This window comes from Aplidium turbinatum, chromosome 1 (assembly GCF_918807975.1).
Source record: "Aplidium turbinatum chromosome 1, kaAplTurb1.1, whole genome shotgun sequence".
In the NCBI taxonomy this organism is placed as follows: domain Eukaryota; kingdom Metazoa; phylum Chordata; class Ascidiacea; order Aplousobranchia; family Polyclinidae; genus Aplidium; species Aplidium turbinatum.
In genome coordinates, this window is record NC_137472.1 from 31,782,228 (window position 1) to 31,804,080 (window position 21,853).

A 21,853-nucleotide genomic window follows, 5' to 3' on the forward strand; every position below is an offset into this window, starting at 1 on the left:
AATACATTTTTTCAAAATATTGTTTCTTGCTCTCTATATTGGGCTCTAAATCTTCACCAAAAAATAGAAGTGTTGGTTCTTGTTAGTTTTGTGAAAGTCGCTGTTTCAACTTTGATTACAAATTTAATGAAATTTAAAAAAGAAATGAAAAAAGACAAAATTTTTGAAAATTTGACAACCCTCTAAACATTGGCAATACTAAAGCCGAAGTCGGCCTATCATAAACCGAAGAGTCGGAGTCAGTGCCGGATTAAGGGTCTGCTCTGCTGGCCTGTAGGCACATTTTATAAGTGGCCCGAAAATCAGGGTGGCCAACTAAAGAATTAAAATTATCAGTGTTGTCAAATCATTGTCACAAAGATCGTTGTTGCAACTATAATACAGAGTACCGTGCAAAAACTTGGTCATATGCCTAACTAAATAACAACTTTGCGCGTTTTTGCGATTGAAAACTCGTTAACTAGTTTTTGGAGGTTAATCTTTCGGAGTAGATCGCTTTCAATACACAAAAGTGCCAGTGTACCAAGACGTTGTTGACACATTGTTGATCGTTTAACGTCTTTAATTCGTTTCAGTTGTGAAAACGAGCGTTCCCCCAAGCAATTCGTAGCCATTAGAGACAAGTACATTCTAAGTCAGTGGTTCTTAACCTATGGGTAATTACCCACATGTGGGTAATTTCAGGATAGCAGGTGGGTAATCAGCTGAACCAGAATATTTAGAATTATAGATGTAACAAACAATGTCACAGAGCTCTGTAAGTGGTAAAGTTGCTTTATTACTTATGCTTTTTTTATGTTTTGAGTCCGTTCAAAACAACCAAACAAGCACAGTGATATTTTATCATTTTTAGAATTCTTTCGTCATAGTGATTTATTTTTCGCATCATTTTTGTTGCCGGTTTTATGTATTTCATTTTTGTGACATATTAGTAAGATTTTTCTTGTATAATCAGTTCAGTTACAGTTGTTTTATGAGCAAGCTTGATGGCTGCGTTGCTGTTAGCAGTTGTTTGAAGTAGTTTATATAGCTAAGTGTACATTTAGAGTTAGTGTTGAGACGAGCGAGCTATATTCTTTTGAAGATGAAAGCTTGAGAAAATTCTGGGGAATGATGGGGAAAGCAATAAGCATATCCAAAAGTTGTGCAAAACCACTAACATTGTTGACTATGTTTCATTCCACTTATCTCTGTGAATCAGCATTTTCAAGTGTTGTTGCTTTGAAGTCAAAACTTCGAAACAAGCTGTTAGATCTGAAGTCAGATTTGCTTTGTGCAGTATCCAAAATCGCACCCAATATTGCATCGATTGTACACAAAAACAGCGCAAATGTCTCACTGAAACTATTGATGCCGTTCTTTACGTTAAATGTTGTTTTTGCTGAATAACGCTGTTTTATATTTTTAATATGGTAAAATAGATAAAATTAGATTTTGGGTAATGGGACTTTGATCTGGACAGAAATGGGTAATAAGGGAAAAAAGGTTAAGAACCCCTGTTCTAAGTGCTACTTCAGCGTTCGGAAATGCATTATAAACACTAGTTTAACGATTTTTGCAACCCTTAATTCATCTGGAAAAGCAGAGCTATTAAGATAAATACTTATTAGTTTAGAACATGGGTTCACAACCTTTTTTACACCGTGGCCCCCTTTGAAAAGTTTGAAAAATCAGTGACCCCCTATTTTTTTCAACTACAGGGTGGTCGCTAGAAAAGCAGAAAATTTGTCAAACTGTTATTTATTTTTACAAAGAATAACTTTTACAAAGTTTTTTGAAGGCATATGGTATATTACACTTATAGATGTTCAAAATGTCGTCCTTGTACTTCAGAGCATTGTCTTAACCTAGAAATCCAAGCTTAAAAAAACAACGTAAAAGAACCTAGAACCTAAAAGAAATAAAAACATGTTAAAATAGAAATGAGTGAGCACACATTTTATTCATCATTTAATTTGATCTTCAAATTTTCTGCTTTTCTAGTGACCACCCTGTATTTGAAAAAATTAAGAAACGTCATTTTAATTAAAGATTTGGGCAAAATGTACTAGTATTTTCATGAGATTTTAATTTATTTCCTTTGTTATATAGTGTTGGAGTGGACTTAGAGACGATAAATTAGAAAAATTATTATTTTTCAAATTTTTTCATTGCCCCTTTGAAAAAGGCTCATGGTCCACTAGGGGGTCATTGCCCCCAGGTTGGGAACCCCTGGTTTAGAAAATAATTATTTTGAAAACATGACTAAATTTCTACTGATTTTAAAGTGGCCTGGATTTTTGACTGGCCTGTAGGCACGTGCTTACTTTGTTTAATGGTTAATCCGGCACTGGTCGGAGTCGTATATTTCTCGCCCAATCCTGATATTAGTGTTTTTAACCATGATTCGAAATCTTTCGTCAGTCTGATCAATATATTCAACATTGATTTAACTTTTCATTATGTCCGCATCATCAACCCTTTGATTAGTCTAAGATAGTCACTTGACATTTGAACAACACCTTTCTTGCGAATCTTATATCATCTTGTTATCAAATATTTTAGCTAAGAATCGCAATGTATTTGTGATTTGTTGCATTGACTGATTTTTATAATTTTAAACCTAGTTATATCTTACCAATTTCTGTATTGAAGCTTTGCACTAATTCCTTGATAACATCTTTATCATTTGAGTGTGAAAGTGTCCATAAGAAGCAGTCATCTAAGTCCAAACCTTTCACAGACTGCACAGCAGCTTTGGCTACTTCTTCGTCCACTTTTTCTTGCACAAGTTTCTGTACAACTTTTTTCTTTTTTTCAATCGGTGATTCAATGTAGTTATCTCCTGCAACATCAATTTTATTATCATTCAACCTTGAAGTTTGTTTTTGATTCTGTATTGTAAACTGTTGAACATAAAAAATCCTTCTTGGACTACTACCTTAACGCGGTGAGAGAGTTTCAGTGTCTCGATGACCTCAAGAGCTATTTTGGCGGGAGCAACTGCTCCTAGTAGGGCCACCCAGGCCAGGTTGGTCGAAAGGTAGAGGCCAGACAAAACGTAGTCCCTCTACCAGGACAGGAGAGCCTTCTAGTCCAGTAAGACAATCTCCTAGTGATGGTGACACAAAATCAAATCACTCCATTCCAACCTGCCATGAGCCAGGATGGCAGCAGTACGGCTTGTGAAATCACATGGAATAATATGTCAATCAATAGCATCGCAACTAAGAGGAGGCTACTTCCGGATCTTTGCATGTCAACCAGAAGGATACATCAGCATCCCCGGACTGATGACAGTTACGACCAGGGATTTACATCAGCAGCCTCGGACTGATGTAAGAAAAGTGAACAGAGGTAACAAGAAGAAAAATAAACAACTATTCAACCTATGCACATACAATCCAAGGACAATCAATGACTTAAACAATCACGCACTTGAAACAATGATTCATGAACTCGAAAATGTGAATTGGGATGTGGTCGGTCTAGATGAAACCAAAGTCATGAAAAGCCAAATTACAATTCATAACACCTCTAATCACAAACTGTTCCTATCAAGTAATGAAACCTCTCGATCTAACGGAGTCGGCTTCCTGGTACACAAATCCTATGCTCCCTTTGTAGAAGGACAGCAACCTATATCTGACAGACTTGCTGTGTTACGTCTTCGAAAATTCTCAAAAATTGTTCTCATTCAATGCTATTTTCCTACCTCATCCCACCGCGATGAGGAAGTCCAAGAACTATATGACAAAATCCAAGCTATCATTGACAACGTACCAAAAAGAGATCACCTTTTCATTATGGGAGACTTCAATTGCAAACTAGGTCAACTACATAAAACATTCACGTCATCAATTGGAAAACACACTCTGGCGACCGGAAATACAAGATGCGAACTACAGGGCCAATTCTGCGTAAAAAGCAACCTCCAAGTTACTAACACATGGTTCCAAAAGAAAAAGAAAAAGTTGTTTACTTGGACCTCTCCTGACGGGAAGACAAAAAAACAAATAGACTTTATCCTATCACGCATCTCGCCCTCTAGACTAAACGTCCTGTACAGCTCTACCTTGAACACTCCCGACATATCAGACCACAGAATGACACGTACAAAATTCAGAATAAGCTTCTCATGGCCTCAGAAGCGGAAACCAATCCAGAGACCTCACCTTATGAAACAACAAGAAGTCGCTGAACACTTCCAAGTAAATTTACAAAACAGATATGCCACTTTACAGCGAATGACAGACCCAGAGTCCATACAAGAAGCTATAACTGCAGGACTACAGGAAGCATCAGAAGTTGTTTTTCCCAGAACAATGCAACAAAACCAACCGAACTGGATGTCGCAACAAACTAAACAAGCCATCCAATCCAAACATAAAATTAGAAAAGAGCATGGATCCTCATCTACTCAATGTAAAATCGCTAAATCTGAGTCGAAGAAGCTTGTGAAAAAAGACCAAATAAAGCAATTAGAAGATAAAACTGATGAACTCAACATCCTACCTCCACACAAAATCTATTATGCTGCCATAAAGAAACTTAAAACAAAACCTAAAAACATCAGTTTGGGAATTAAAGATGCAAAAGGAAAATACGAGCAAAAGCTGTATCCTCGAACGTTGGGTAAAATTCTATGAAGAACTCTATCACGACAATCCACAACAGATACTCATCGATGACTCTGCCTCTGCCCATCTATTTTAAGAAGCAAAATATCTAATGCTATAAGCAACTTAAAGTATGAGAAATGTCCCGGTATAAACGGCATTTATTCGGAATATCTCAAAGCAGGAGGCGAACCTCTAATCACAGCATTGCCTCACCTCTTCAATTCTATCTTAACAACAAAAAAGATACCCAGCAATTTTAAAGAAGCTCTAATAATTGTAATCTACAAGAAAGGTAATAGATTCGACTGCAGCAATTACCGTCCAATAAGTCTACTCAGTCATATATACAAACTCTTTATCACTATTATTGCGGCACGCGTAAAAAAATGACCTATATGCATCCCTCCCCCCTACACAAGCAGCCTACCAATCAGAAGAGGAACAATCGAGCAAATCGTAGCGCTGGAACAAATTATAAAAAAATCAATTGAATTCAACAATCCCGTCCATATCACCTTCATTGACTTCAAAAAAGCGTTTGATAGTGTTAAATTACCCTGCCTTTGGCAACTTCTGGATAAAACGTCCATCAACAAAAATACATCCTCTTAAAAGCAACGTACGACGACTCGAAAGCACTAATCAAAACAAACATCGGAACAACCAGCCGAATCGATATTATAAAAGGTGTTAAGCAAGGAGATGTATTGTCTGCTATCCTGTTTTGCATCATAGGAGCGGCAATAATCTCAGAAAATGAGTGTACAACTGGATTCACCATCGGCGGTCATGTAATATCCAACTTAAGCTATAAGCAGACGATATGGCCATTTTGAATAATTCTAAACCGAAAATGCAGGAATACCTTGATGCCCTATCAAAAAATGCTGCTAAATTCGGTCTCCAAATAAATGTGTCCAAAACCAAATGTATGACAGGCATATACAACCAAGCAACCACACGGCATTTAACATAATCCATTAAAATTGAACATAAACTATTAGCTACAAACGTTTTCGGCCATACACACGTTAGCCCTTATCAAGCAACAAAAAAATAACTGCTTATCATATCTACAATGAAAATGAATAACTGATCTAAACACTGAATTGAAAGTTATTCATTTTCAGTTATTTTCAGTTATTTACAGTTATTTTCATTCATTTTCAGTTATTCATTTTCATTGTAGATATGATAAGCAGTTATTTTTTTGTTACTTGATAAGGGCTAACGTGTGTATGGCCGAAAACGTTTGTAGCTTATAGGTTATGTTCAATTTTAATGGATTATGTTAAATGCCGTGTGGTTGCTTGGTTGTATATGTCTGTGGATGAAGAAAGTGACCTCTTTACCAAAATTGTATCAAATGTATGACAACCGACAAAACTGACAACACACTCAATCTCACTCTCTACGGAAAATGAATAGAACAAGTACCAGAATTCATATATCTTGGCCACCGACTATCCGCGACCAACGATGGAAAGACTGCAGTGCAACACCGAATTGGCTTAGGCGGGGCAGCAGTTGAAAAGAACAAAAAGATTCTAATATCCAATAGACTCCCAATCAAACTGAAATCAAAAATTTTCAACACCTACGTTTTACCACTCGTTGTGTACAGTCTAGAATGCGTAAATTGGACATCATCAACAATGAAAAAACTCACTACTTTCCAAAATCACATCATGAGAAGCATCACCAACAAAGGCTACTTGACCACAAGAAAACAGAAGATCTTTTAACTATGACAAAACTACATCCAATTGCAGCAATAATAAAATCAAAAGTTTTAAAACTGTTCTGCCACACTAAAAGATCACAATTCGGAATCAGCAAAGTTTGCACAGATGGCAAAGTAGAAGAAAAAAAAAAACGTGGCAGACAACCAAAACGATGGCAAGACAACATCCAATCATGGTCCGGACTCAACTTGGCGACACTGGGCGAGTTGGCTCAAAATCGCCACTTTTTAAAGCAAATAACCCATGTTGATGCGCAATCTGCTGCAGGCGGAGATGATGACTGATGATGATGAAAAACAAGAAATTCAACATAAAGCGCCATTATGACACAAAACATAATAATATTTCAAAGTCACACGAGCAATGACAAGCTTAATCTAAAAAAATAGCTTAAACAGCAAACTTCTGCGTTACAAAAAAAAAGGAAAGCCAATGAATCAGAATATAGTTCTTTTGCTACTTATAAGATAGCACAATAGCTAAAGACAAGAAATCTTAAACTGATGGCAAATTTGGGAAAAGATGTATGATGGATGTTATTGAAAACATATGTCCAGAGAAAAAAATAAACAAACTAACTATTTTTCAGATATAAGTCTTTCAGCAAGAACCGTGACCAGACGAAAAGAAGAGATAGCCTACCTGAGAACGTACAATCTAGCATAAAGATTATTATTGAAGCTCTAGCCTACAGTTCTTCTCAATAGCGATAAATGAGAGCACAAACACGACCGATACAGCCGAGCTGGCCGTATTTGTGCGTGAAGAAAACAAAGATTTTGGTGTTGAAGAATTTGATTAGCTGAATCCTGTCAAAGGTACCACTATAAGAGCTGATATTCTGAAGGCATTATGTCAACGCCTTGAAGTCATGTGTGATTCTATCAAAACTGGCATTAGTAGGCTACTGCCTGCCAAGACCATGTAAAGTTTAGCTTTGGCCCGCTGTTAGAAAAAGTTTGCCGATCCCTGCCCTAGATCATAAATTAATATTTTACACTTTGTTGTTTCTGATATATAATTGACGAATCAGCGTATGTTAATACTCGCCCTCTATGGAGTCAAACTCTTTGTCGTCGTCGCCTTTTTGATCAATGATCTTTGTAATATCATCTAAATGATCAAGAATCTCACGAAAAGTGATTTTGACATTGACGCTTGCAAGAAGAGTGTAAACTTGATCTGGAAAATGTTCTACTTCACGAGTAGAAAGCTGCTTGCACAGATAAGTGAGTTGCTGAATGTTGTAATGATTCAGATAGTAATGCTTGTTGCGTTTTTCGCTCATGTATGTCATCCATCTGGAAATTCAAGTCAACTTATATAATTATACGTTCATTGCGGGAAAGCCAAGTGAACAACATCGGTAAAATACAATAAAATACAAATTTGTATTATAAAGTTAGGCTACCGTACTAGACTCATGAATGCATACATTTGAAGCTAGTTAATCATAATCATCAAATTTACTGTTAAATATAGTTCTGGAAAAAGTTCAACGACAATAATTACATCTAATTCTTAACGGCTAGAAAGGCCGTCTATTCATGTTACCTAAAATTGCCGAGGTATCGTTTTTGAAACTACCAATTCAAAACTGAAACGGAATGTAGTTATATGACATCGTAGCCTATCACAATACATTGCATCTATATGACATATTTTTTTACAGAAATTAACACACTTTTTCAGTAAGTGCAGTATTTTGAAAATTCACATTTTAAAATTTAAAGAATGTTTTATCAAAATAGATAGCAATACTTTTCAATTTGTAGAGAGAATTGAAAAGAATTGACTTAAAGTGCTGCACTTAAAATACATTACTTTTCATGGGCTTCAGTTAGAACTTTTGTCAATTCCTTTACTTCTGGAACAATCTCTCCATCGCTTGAAATGATGGGGCATTCCTCGTCAAAGGATACTCCAACAGTAGATCTTTGAGGTAATTTCTCGTTTGTACAACTGTAAATAAGTTAGTTAGTTAGTTGTTTCAGTATCATAATGTTTCATTAGATCTTATGCGAACAGATTTCAATTTAATATCTACATTCTACAACAATAATAGCATATGCTTTTCAATCATCAGCTTGTTTCTACGCTTGTGAATCATTTCTATTATTGAAGATTAGAAAGAATAAGTTAAATTCAAGGAATGAAATACTAACTTATATCCATAACGGTATAGTATTCTGACAAGACAATGACGTTTGTCTTAAATATGATGAAGTAAAAACTCACAGAACGTAAACTGAGTGGCCTTTAGCAGACTACAATAATACAACTAATGGTTAGCCACTTGCTGTCAAAAATCCGAATGAGAATTTTTCATCAACGGGAATCGATTTGATACCTGATTGTTGCACTCCAGCTGCTGAAAAGTAAACATCCGGACAACTTCAGCTTCACGTAAGCCTTAGCCAGGTTTTCCGCACTGGACAGAACATCAATAAACTTTCTGACATCTGACTGACCTTGATCAGCTTCACCAGCAATCAACGTCAAACGTGATTGCAAATCTCTCAAGTCGCTCAACTTCATCACCTCTGTTTTGGGAACACCTAACCAACAATCAGGCGCAAACGATTTAGTTGCGCTGATATTTATAAAATTGATCCGAAATCAGTTCAAAATCTCGAATTCCAGAATATAAAATGACCTAGCTTTTAAAATATTGCAGTGATTGCAGTAAGTCTAATAGTTAGGCTGTGGACAATCGATGGCTGCACACGGATGTGAAACTGTGAAGTCAAGAAATTGAAAATTCAGAATAGAAAAATAACAATATGCCGTGGCCTTCATAGCTACTCTATAACGCTTTATAAAGGAACTAAAGAACACTATCATACAAAAGCAGAGAAAAATCTCAGGATTAAGTAATCCGATGAGAATTCCGAGTAAAAGTACTCAATGGTTAACAATTTTAATCATGCTTAAAGATCTTGTGACAAAGGTTACTTCCGTAGTATGTTAAAAAAAAATTTGCTGTTACCTTTTGGGAATTATATATATTGAAAAATGTCTACCCAGAGATCGAACTCTAGGTGGCCATGATTGAACAAATTAAAAATAACGGAATATAATCTTCGTTTTTCTGGATATCAAAAATATTTATTATGACATTGCGACCAAAAGAAATGTTAGGACTATCACATATATTAAAAAAAAAATGCTATGAATAGCCTATGACAGAGCAGGATAAAGGTCAGTTTTGCACATGAATGTTGCAATCCGTATTTCAAACCAATGCTATACCTGTTGACATGGCAAGTAAGGGAAGGCAATTATCGTTACTTCTCTTAGTCAAAACAACTATAAATGCCAGCAAATGTTACTTTTGAGGCCGGAAAACATTTGCCCACTGTAAAAAAAGAGCTCACAAAAATATTTCGGACCAAAATTGAGCTCAAAGATGGATATGGGCCATGGCTTACTATATTACAGGCCTCCCAGACGCGCAGTGCCACCTAAAAACTGGAGGCGAGTGTTTTAAAATTACATTTAATGTGTAATTGGTACAGACCAATCATTTTACCGTTTTGCAACCATTATTACATTTCTGACTGTCAAACCTACTACTTCTACACAGAATAAATGTTGCTAGATATTGAAACAACATAAAACAACTGATTTTCCTAATAAGTTGTGTAATGCTTAGAATGCATGCAAAATTGCAATTTAACCAAATGTCAACAAAAGAAACTTAAAGTTTATCAACATGAAAATGTATGCATTACACTCAATTCAACAATAGCCTATTCATTAACAAATATGCAGTGAGCTTTGAGTTTTCAATTGAGTTTTACATTGCCAATTAATAAATTGTCACTTCTGTCAATATACGAAAGTCACAATCATGCTAGCACAGTGATTCTCAACCTTTTTTCTTTTGTGGCCCATTTTTACCAAGCAGAAGTTTCTGTGACCCACTATCCTGTTCACACTGTTGTAGTAGCTTAAAATCAAGGTTCGTATATGGTGCAATACAAGGCATTGATTGCAACACGCCACCGAATTTATATAATTAGAACAAAAATTGCCACTCTGTAGTAAAAAACAACAGCATCAGTCATTGTTACCACTATCAAAACTACAAAACTAACGCACAAGTGTAAAATTAACTAACAGTGAAACAAATAAAACTAAAATTTTCAATGAATCTAGCATTTTTTAAATAGGTCTGCGGCCCATCTCAAAATACTTCCATGGCTGAGAACCGCTGTGCTAGCACAATCAAAACAATAAAACATATGGGGCCCTACGTTGTGGAAGTCAGACAAATTAGCATCAGTTCTGTAGTTTCAAAACTTTTAGCTTTGCCTCCTTGTTGCTACGAGGTGTGTACAAGCGCGAATGATTGTTAAACAAAATATTGCACAGGGTTGCAGCATGCTGTTTACTTGCACAAAGCAAAAGAACACATGGAGATTTACGGCAAGTTACATTTGCTACTTCTCGAAAAAGTATGTAGCTGTAAAACACCCACTGGCAGACGTTATCGCCAGGAATATTGTCAATCCCCCACGATTTATTTTTTTTATGTATTCACCGTACTTTTTGTATACAAACCGGTGTCATCAACATCAAAATTATTGTTTCGCACAACATAACCAGCAATATACAACAATGTCATCTTACATCTGTAGGCAGTGAGCCCTCTAATTTGTCCAAATTTTCAAAGACTGTGCAAACGTTTTCTGACAAAGAAAAATCACATTTCAAGCAAGACTGACCAGTGACCACCAGCCTTAGCACTTTTTAACAGGTTTTTGCCTATGCCAAGAAGAAGTTTGGCTTTGTAAATATCAACTTTTTCAAGCACTTGCTGTGCAGTAATAAAATATGCACCACCTGAGCCCTGGCGCAGTTTACCAAACTTTTTCTGAAGTGGATCGGTAGAAAACTTTTGCTGAAAATCTCAGGTTTTTATGGGCTGTGTGCAAGTAAACAGCATGCTGCAACCCTGTGCAATATTTTGTTTAACAATCATTCGCGCTTGTACACACCTCGTAGCAACAAGGAGGCAAAGCTAAAAGTTTTGAAACTACAGAACTGATGCTAATTTGTCTGACTTCCACAACGTAGGGCCCCATATGTTTTTTTGTTTTGATTGTGCTAGCACAGCGGTTCTCAGCCATGGAAGTATTTTGAGATGGGCCGCAGACCTATTTAAAAAATGCTAGATTCATTGAAAATTTTAGTTTCATTTGTTTCACTGTTAGTTAATTTTACACTTGTGCGTTAGTTTTGTAGTTTTGATAGTGGTAAACATGAATCGTGACGCGACAATTTATCGAAAGACAATTTATCGAACGACAGTTCATCGAACGACAGTTTATCGAAAGACTGTTCATTGAAAGACAGTTCATCGAAAGACAGTTCATCGAAGGGGCTAGAGGCTAGGGGTTAGGGGCTAGGGGTTAGGGTTACAATTATGGGTTAGGGGTTTTGGGTTGGGGGGTAGGGATAGGGGATTGGAGGTTAGGGTTAGGGGTTGAGGGTTAAGGGGTTGGGAGTTAAGGGGTAGGGGGTTAAGGGGTTGGGAGTTAAGGGGTAGGGTTAGTGGTAGAGTTAGGGGTAGGATTAGGGTTAGGGGTTAGTGGTTAGGGGTTAGGGTTAGGTTTTAGGCTAGGGGTTAGGTTTTCGATTAACTGTCGTTCCAGGCCCGTAGCCAGCCGGGGGCCAGAGGGGCCTCGCCCCCCTGAAAAAAAATTCGCCCCCCCTGGCAAAATCCCAACATTAAAGAGCAACAGCTACAATTATAATGATTTTGCCCATTTAAATTTTTTCGGCCCGCCCTAAAAAAAGTTGGCCCCCCTTTGCTCTGCGGTCTGGCTACGGCCCTGTGTCGTTCGATAAATTGTTGTTCGATAAACTGTCGTTCGATAAACTGTCGTTTCGGTAAACTGTCGTTCGATGAACTGTCGTTCGATAAACTGTCGTAGTACCCAATGTATGATGCTGTTGTTTTTTACTACAGAGTGGCAATTTTTGCTCTAATTATAGATTCGGTGGCGTGTTGCAATCAATGCCTTGTATTGCACCATATACGAACCTTGATTTTAAGCTACTACAACAGTGGGTCACAGAAACTTCTGCTTGGTAAAAATGGGCCACAAAAGAAAAAAGGTTGAGAATCACTGTGCTAGCATGTGACTTTCGTATATTGCCAGAAGTGACAATTTATTAATTGGCAATGTAAAACTCAATTGAAAACTCAAAGCTCACAGCATATAACTGCATATTTGTTTATGAATATTGTTGAATTGAGTGTAATGCATACATTTTCATGTTGATAAACTTTAAGTTTTTTTTGTTGATATTTGGTTAAATTGCAATTTTGCATGCATTCTAAGCATTACACAACCTATAGAAAAATCAGTTGTTTTATGTTGTTTCAATATCTAGCAACATTTATTCTGTGTAGAAGTAGTCGGTTTGACAGTCAGAAATGTGAAAAAAATGGTTGCAAAACGGTAAAATGATTGGTCTGTACCAATTACACGTTTAATGTGATGTTAAAACACTCGCCTCCAGTTTTTAGGTGGCACTGCGCGTCTGGGAGGCCTGTAATATAGTAAGCCATGATATGGGCTATATTCTTATTGTTTCTCTGATAATGCGGTATCTGAGCACTTGCATTTGAAAGCAGCTAGAGCTTAAAAAATTTTCCTATGAAGAATTGTTTCTTTTTTTTGTATTCACATTTCTCTACGAGCAAACTTAATCTTGCATGAAGATAATTAAAGTAAAAAAGTGATCTTTTCTGACTTACTTAAACTTGGGGTTGGGACAATGATGAAGATCTCATCAGGCAGCTTCATTCGGCATATGAAGATTTAATTAATTCGATTCCTTACGAAGGGCATAGAAAGTTGATTTTAAGTAAAAATTGAATATGAAAAAAGGTAAAGTTTTTACCTTTTTCTTCTGTAGTAAGTCTCAATGTGAGGCAATTATCAACACTTGGCGTTGCTTTAACCTCTCCACCAATCGTGTAGATTCCTCTGGCGTTGATTTTTTGAGCAAGAGTAAGAGATAACTTTTCAATAGATCCATGATAATCTTTGACAGATTTCAACCACGCTACCTCCTCACATGTTGTGGACTGAAAAATAAAATGCAACATATTTTAGCAGCAAAAGCGTTAGTTTTCAAAGGATTCCTAACTTCAATTGAAAAACAGTCACGAACCAAGAAAACAAACAGCCATCATAGGTCAAGGTTTAATGGTTTTTTTTTTCAATGGACTTTTAAGAAAATTTCTAAGCTTATGGCTAAGGCCCATTTATTTATAAATTCATATAATGTGAAATTCCAATACACTTAGTTTCAGCACCGCATTACGATAAGTGATTAAAATGTTGAGATTTTGGAGTTAAAAATTTTTTGCGATCTTAAATCTTGTTCTGTATAATCTGTATCTAATTTATATTTGAATGCTTCGTGATTCATTTTTTGCCTCAAAATGTTTGAAATGCTTGTGTATTTAGTAATGATTTGCCGGCCAACGTAGCTTATTGACTATTTTTAGTGTTAAAGTTTAAAATGACTGTTTTACAAACCTTTTCATCAACATTTTTCATAAAATATATTGAATTTGAAATGCGCTGATTTAAAAAAATGCATATTCTAGCCAGCTGTTCATCAACATCTCATTGATTTTTACGTGTATTTTTTTAAGCATCAAAACTCATCAAAATAAATTGAAACGCAACAAATGCCAAAAAATATTTATGATAACAACATGCGATTTTGCTGTGTTTCAAAGAGCTTTCAAATTATCTTTGTTCAAAAAGTTCTTCTTACAGTTGACTTAAATTTTAGACTGCAGATTGTTATTGAACAATAACTTTAGCGTAAGCTTTTTTGAGCTGCACCAAAAAAGTATTCACAAAATGTTTTACCCATTTTTCGAGTAGTTGTGGATCACGATCGACGTTCTTCCAAACTTCATCACAGCACTTTAATAAAATTTTCAAGTCAGCAGTTTTAGGCAAGTCAAAGATAAGAGGAGCAAACCCCATGACAGCGCTCAGAAAGCATGAAACTTTGACCACATCCATATCTGCTGCCCCGGCTGAGATCATTGCAAGATCACTCATAACTTGAACTTCAGCAAGATCTAAAAATAAAACGGCGTGTTACTGATTTTTAACATAAAGTTTTTTCTTAATGCAAACAGTGGCACACCGTTTCTTTCGGGCCTCGTCAGTGCAGTAAGTGCACTGATTGGTAAGGCCACAAAGGTAATACCTAGTGTGACGACTTTCCATTTGTGGTACGTAGAGATTTGTGGCTACGTTTTGAGAGATTTACCATTTCTACTTCATGAAAAAACAAAAAAAAATTAAAATGGATGTCTCTGGATTGGTGTCCGACAAATTGTTCGTAAGCAATTGTTCGTAAAGCAATTTTTCGTAAGCAATTGTTCGTAAAACAATTGTTCGTAAAATTAATTCTTCGTAAAACAATTCTTCCTAAAGCATTTTTTCGTGCATGCAGTTAAAATTTGATGTATACGAAGAAATGCTTTACGAAGAATTGTTTTACGGATTTCATTTTACGAAAAACAGTTTACGAACAATTGTTTTACGAACAATTGCTTACGAACAATTGCTTACGAACAATTTGCCTATAACCCTCTGGATTAATGACTTTTAACCATGGTAATTTCAAATACTTGTAAAGTTTTGAACCACCGACACAGGCCGGGTCACCGTGACTAACAGAGTGAAGTTGTTGTTTATTGTTAAAGTGTTGTAGCCTGTGAATTACTTCTATCCAGCAAATGCATCTGAATCAAAACCCATCCTTGAAACGAGTTATTCAAGCTCATACCCCATACACTGAACAAGCGGGGCATGATTTTGCGTTTCTTGGTTCATAGTTGGACACTTATCCAACTGGCCCATAGCAGCACATTTCTTTAAATTGTTTGTGATGTTTTTCGCCAGTCATTCGATAGTGGCCTATAAATGCATGTTTTCAGAGCACCATGGTAATCTTCTTTAAGGTGGAACGCATCATTGAAGCCTTCTATTTTTTAACACTTTAATTGTGTATGTCGGCAGCAGTGGCCGAGTGGTTAGCGCGTTGGGCTCGCAGTCGAGAGCCTGCATGTTCGACTCCAGCCACCCGCACTTGCTGTTGTTTCTCTGGGCAAGAAACTTTACGATAATTGCCTCTACCCAGTGATCGATTTCGAGTAATGTGTAGTACCAAATTTAAGTCATAAGTAGAGTAGACAACCGGAAACAGACATTGCCGTCGGCTGCAGCGTGGGTCAGGTGTGCGTCGGAAGGCGTACACCGATGCATAGCGCTAAAGATAAACAAACAAACAAAATGTAGGCTACAGTATATTTATTACAGAAATGGCACTTGACTAGTTCTCTTCTTCTCTTTCATGACCGAACTCAGTCTGTAGCAATTGAAAACTCAAGTCTTCAACATTTCTTTCTTCTGGAGTTGCTCAGGGTTCTGTTCTCGGCCCTGTCCTGTTTTTCCTCTACATAAAACCTCTGTTTGACATCATAAAGCGACATGGGCTTTCATACCACTCATATGCTGATGATATACAATTGTATTTGTATGTTACTGATGAAGATTCATTGTGTTGTATAAAGCAAAATTCCAAAAATGTATGATTGATATCTCAAATTGGATGTCTTATAATATGTTGAAACTGAATCAAGAAAAATGTGAGTTTATTGTATTTTCTCCAAAACGGTGTATTTCAAAGTTTAATGACATGACCCTTACCCTGAGTATTGAGTAATATCAATCTTTCTTCTTCCAACTCAATTAAATTGCTTGGTGTAACATTAAATCAACATTTGTGTTTAGAAAACTTTGTCAGTGCCACTGTTAAATCTTGCTTTTTTCATCTTAGAAATATTGGTTCCATCAGACAGTTCATAAATGTTGATGCTTGTAAAACTTTAACTCATGCACTTGTAACATCCAGGCTTGATTATTCAAATTCATTGTTAAATAACATTCCACATTGTACTATTTTGCGTCTTCAAAGAGTTCAAAATCCTGCCGCTCGGCTAATGAGTTTAACATGTAAACGTGAGCATATCACTCCTATACCAAAATCTCTGCATTGGCTTCCATTGTATCATATTCGCTTCAAAATATGTTTATTAATTTATAAAGTTTTCCTTGGATTTGCTCCGAACTATCTGGACACTTTGCTTGTTCATTATAAACCTGCCAGAACTTTGCGTTCTCAACATCAATTGCTCTTGTGGAAGATACAATATGGAAATTGCACCTTCCCAGTTGTTGCTGCCAGTTGCTGGAATTGTTTGCCTATTTGTGTAAAAGAAGCTGAAAATTTAAATGAATTCAAAGCTCGCTTGAAAACGTTCTATTTCAATGAACATTATGACTGAAAGTACTGTATTAATTATTACCATTGTCATGTACAGCGCCCAGGAGCATAGTTTGATTGTGGATGTTGCACTATATAAATATTGTTGTTATTATTATTATATTGATGCGGCGGCTTGATTCGTCATATTTCGCAGAACTGCATATTTTTGACCACACTCTAACGAAAAATTTGTAAATATGACTTTTTACCCTTGGAAATGTTATAACATCTTATGTTACCTGGAAAGCAGAAAAAGATGTAAAAACCTAATTTTTAAAAGATTTTATTAGTTCACTAAAGAGTAAAGAGCTTGTAACTGTCTGACTGACATTTCCTAAAAATAAAAAATTCTCTATTTTTCATTGCTCGAAAAGGACAGTTGGGCACTTACGGGAGGCAATCACACATGCGAAAGTAACTTTTAGAAAATTTTCAGTCAAACTATTCACAAAAGTATGCAAAATGTGATGTATCCGGCCATATGCTTAGGTTGCTATGATATACTGTATTTTTCACGCATCGCCTACTGGTTTAACAGCTGTGATTTACTAACCGTTCATATTCTCTTTCAGCCAATCAGTGAGCTCGTAACCTTCAACAAATTTTTCCAGAACAACCAGTTCTATATGGGAGATCTTTTGTAGAGATGCATTGATAGCGATCATGTTGTTTGTGACGGAATTGAGGGATCTTTCAGGAGAATGTTTGCTTGCTTTCTAAACATTTATTAACGCCAACACTTTGAAAAGTTGCCTAAAAATATTCATACTAGAAAGTAATATGGCATTCTGTTTTGAATATTTCATTTTTCTTGAAACCTTTTTTAGTAGGCTACATCTGCGCGTAATATATGCGTAAATACGTAAATGCTCATGGGATAACAAATAGGCCTACTTAGAATAGCTTGGGGCTTGGACTCCAGATTAGAGAACTTTTTTTAAAGTTTTTTAAGATTAGGGAACTTTTCTTAGAGTTTATAAGAACTCAGAACTGATTCACTTATGTTTGCAATTTATGTACGGCGTGCTTACCGTTGGCAAAGTTAAAGCATTAAAATTTCCAGTAAGATTGAACTTTTCTTTGATAGAGTGTAAACTTGAAATAACTCTAGAATTTTGTTGAAGTTGCAAATAAATCGAAATTTGCTTCAGTCTTGGAGTCAAACGCTCCTGGCTGAATGGTTTTCTTTTGGGATTAAGGTTGTTTGCAATGTGAATAATACGCATGATTTCTTCTTTCAGCAATTCCATTACACTGCCATTTCCTTTTAAGAGATCCACAAAAACTTCTTCAAACACTTTCAGTTCAATTTCACCTATTTAAAATATTTGTTATTGTTTAGTTGGTTTGTGTTTATTCTTATTTGAAAAAAAAAACAGTATTATTAGTCCGACGCTAATTTTCGCATTGAGCATTGAGCGAGGTGAGAATTCTAGTCAACAGGCGACAAAATTAAAAGTGTAAAACACACAAACTGATGTCCAAATAAATCGTGATAATACTTTTGGGTTTTCTACCTTGAGTTTTCAAAGATACACAAACGAGGCTAAGATTTAAATCACTGATGATCAGTTGTAATCCTACCAGTTTCAAATTGATGAAGCGTTTTCAATGTCAAATCTTCAGCAGAACTCCAAACAACATTTAATATGTCGTCAATAGTCAGGTATTCTTTCCCTAAACTCAATCCTGCTTCAAGCATGTTGTTTCGAAAGACATTGCTTTCCAATGCCTGCAATACAAAATAAAAATCTAACATAGCCAAGCAATAAAATTCAGTATAGGCCTATCACTATGAACAAAAGGCTTCCAAGAGGCCGTATTTCAGCTAAAACAACTGGCTTTCTGACAAAATTTGCGTTACCCTGTCCTAAGCCTTTGTTTACCGAGCGCTTTACCTCTCATTACTCATCTCACCGGTTTCTTGACAAGCTTTCTATGGCGATCTTTTGTAGAAAACTGCACTACCGCAGATCTGGCGAACGAAACAACGTAATTGCAAAAAAAAATTATGATGTGAACAATATCAACTTTGCTGGAATTATTGCAACACCTATAAACTAACATTTCTTTAAACTTTATCCGTTTTGTCACTTCACAGCGTGCAGTATATCACGTACGCATTGCTTTACCTTTATTTTTGAAGTTCCGGTGATGTTGCGAAAACATGAATTTATAAACATTTGTTAAAATAAGTCGACATATTTTTATTATATGCGTATCACAATTACTGGTATATTTTGGTGGATGCTTAATAATATTTGGGCTCCGATTATCCGGCTTGGGATAATTTTAAACTCTTTTGTATCCCCACTACATCCAGGTTACTAGTTAACTAAAAATTCTAGTTTTTTTACCGTAGCCTATGTTTCAATTGATGTCAGCCTAAAATTATCACTTTTATTGTTTGGTTGTGGAAATCTTCATCCTCAGAATGAAAAAGCTTCTTTGAGAGCTTAATCCTGGGAGTTTTGCATACTTGTAGGTTAACACTTTGCTCCTCAAAGGGAGGCCAGATTTGACCACCCCTCATATTTCCTTTGATTATTTGAAGCACAGTAATGCCATGCACTCGTTTTTTCTTGACTTTTCCTAAAATTGCCAGGCGGATCTGATGATATTAAATTTGATGCTAAAAGTTGTGTAGTTTTCTTGTAAATTCATAATTTTGGTAAATTTTTGCTATTTCTAGGTAACTTCCAGCAAAGCGTGAAATGGATTGCATTGCGATAACAAGCCATAAGCTCATAATTGCTTCGTGCATCGATATGCGCGAGCAGAGAGAAATATCCTCTTGTTTTCCTTTGTTTGGTTTGACCTCAATAATAAAAAAGCGCGTTATTTCTTATGCTACAAAAGAAAAGCGAGTGATCACAAAGCTGTTAATTAGAAACAATAATAGCAAACGTTTTTTGCGTTATCAGCTCTACAAAGAAGAATAGCAATCCACGATCAAAATAGTAGGCTATGTAGGCCACAAACTATTCAAAACAGTCGTTTCAAGCAGATAATATTCATTGACGAATAAAAAACGTTATAATAAGAAATCTTCCCTTGGGTAAAGACACGAAAAATATGGTTTCAAAATAAACGTTCTGTGGAAATGCTCTCATTGACAAAACTTGCAATTGAGGAAATGTATCACTGCAAATGCTTTTGGGGGAAGCCGGAGAAATAGCGTTTTTGCAAACAGTAATTGTGAGATACACTCAAAATTATGAGATAAGCTCCATTTACACGTAGCAGCTAACTCGATGGCGTCCCTTCCCTGCTTTATGTCGCCTACTTGTTGTTATGTACTGCATTTTTGCTTCACAGTGCACTGTGTGTTGTTCCAAAGAGCGCAAAATGAAGATGATAATGCCTCGTCTACATTACTAAATATATTGTAATGTAGACGAGGCATAAAGCTAGGCGTCACATAAAACAAACAACAAATCGGCTTTTTTTGATCATTGATTCAACATCTGAATACGTTGCGCCAATGTATAAGAGGCCGGCTATTGTGAAAACCCGCCATTTATAAACGATTCGATTATACCAAAAGTGGGACAAACTAGTGGATCAAAGAATGAATAAACAATGCTGAGAAAACTAAATCTAAGTGACGAACAATACCGATGTCTTCATTTATCTTTGAAAAATGCTGCCTAAACTGATCAACAAAAAATACCGTAAATAACGGCAAGGATCCCGAAAGCAGAATTTGCTCGACTTGGGCATGAATTTAGTCTGACATCTAATAATTCCACACATACAATAACGGGCTCTCAACGGCTGTAAGATATATAATCAACCTGGTTCTGGGCGGTTTGTGTAACAGCTTTGGGGAAGACACTACTTGACATGATGCACCACACAAAAGATTTTCAATGAAGACTGAGTCTAAAAACCAATGGGGATTGTGCTGCACAATGACTTCAAGTTTAGGACAGAAAAGGCACAAAAATATCACGATAAAAATAAAGACCTTGTGGGAAATTTTCGAGAATCATAACACGATGCAAATACCATAAACGCGTAGTTTGCATGCTGCTCTAAGCTGGCCGGCAACCACAAAGGTAGACAATACAGGCAGTTTATAATTCGATAACAGCGCAATAAACATTATAAATACGTAAACCGACAATTTTCTTTTACAAACGTTTTACGTTTAATAGTAAATTTTCCCCCAACAATTTTTTGTGAAGCGTTTGCAAACCACGGTTTTGTAAAATAATTCATCATTATTATTTTTTACTTCTCGGATGTTGTAAAACGTCATCAGCAAAATCACAAAAAAACTATTCATTACTTCAATGTAGTAGGCCTAGGAATTTATATAAAATTGTAGCCACGTTGTTTCAACAAAGAAGCCATTTTTTAGCAATATAAAGTTATAGAAAATAATTTGCAATCATGCAAATGTTTGGAAATAATCTAGGAAGTCTTCTCACAATCTGGCACAAAATGATTATGTTTATTGTATCTCTGCAATATTTTTTACGAAAAACTTTGAAGCTTTGTTATAATCATTTTTATCTTTGAAGTCAAAAGTTAATTTTTTTTTTGGCCAGAAACATAATCGCTGCCTTGCTGATGTTGTCGGCTTTATGCGTATTTTTTGTGCTTCAAACAATAAGGACCCGGTCAGCAATCCAGTTCTTTTACATTGATTCAACATTTGTAAACGTTAAATTTATGTAGATTTGCTGACTGTGGGTTATTTCACATTTCCTTTGTTTACGCATGTTCCTCAATTCGCTGTTGCAGTGTTTCGACGCTGGCGGACTAAAAATGTATTTTTAAATTGATTGACATAATCTTCAATGAAAAGTGAGCTTCGAACTTAGCTTTGTTGATGTAAATGCTATATTTTTTGTGGATGTAATTTATGAGTCATGTTTATAAACACCTGTAAGCGAAATGACTTATGATGTAGCCTGCATGATATTTGTGATGCGACTTGACACAAATCCACAATTTCAAAAGCACCTAATTTGAACTTAGAAATTTCAGATAATTTCAACAACTTGTTCAATTGTCTTCTCTCTACTAAAAATATTCATACTACAAACTCAATTGTAGACCTAAAATACACAAACGAAGATGTAAACAGCTATTCAAGCAGGCTAAGGTGTTACTTAT

The 21,853-nt window shown here is 35.9% G+C and overlaps 1 protein-coding gene across 1 annotated transcript in view; it reads right to left on the reverse strand.

Annotated features, from left to right (window-relative positions):
- Positions 1–7,385: 7,385 nt before the first annotated feature.
- Positions 7,386–21,853, reverse strand: part of LOC145775826 (E3 ubiquitin-protein ligase rnf213-alpha-like) — a 40,297-nt gene continuing 25,829 nt past the window's right edge. Inside the window, exons 10-17 of the mRNA XM_082587206.1 lie at positions 18,311–18,458; positions 17,758–18,041; positions 17,280–17,442; positions 14,251–14,468; positions 13,265–13,451; positions 8,697–8,904; positions 8,171–8,308; positions 7,386–7,647 (exon numbers count right to left, since the gene is read on the reverse strand). Of these exons, the coding sequence (XP_082443332.1) occupies positions 7,386–7,647; positions 8,171–8,308; positions 8,697–8,904; positions 13,265–13,451; positions 14,251–14,468; positions 17,280–17,442; positions 17,758–18,041; positions 18,311–18,458 (1,608 nt within the window). The remainder of the gene's footprint in view (positions 7,648–8,170; positions 8,309–8,696; positions 8,905–13,264; positions 13,452–14,250; positions 14,469–17,279; positions 17,443–17,757; positions 18,042–18,310; positions 18,459–21,853) is intronic.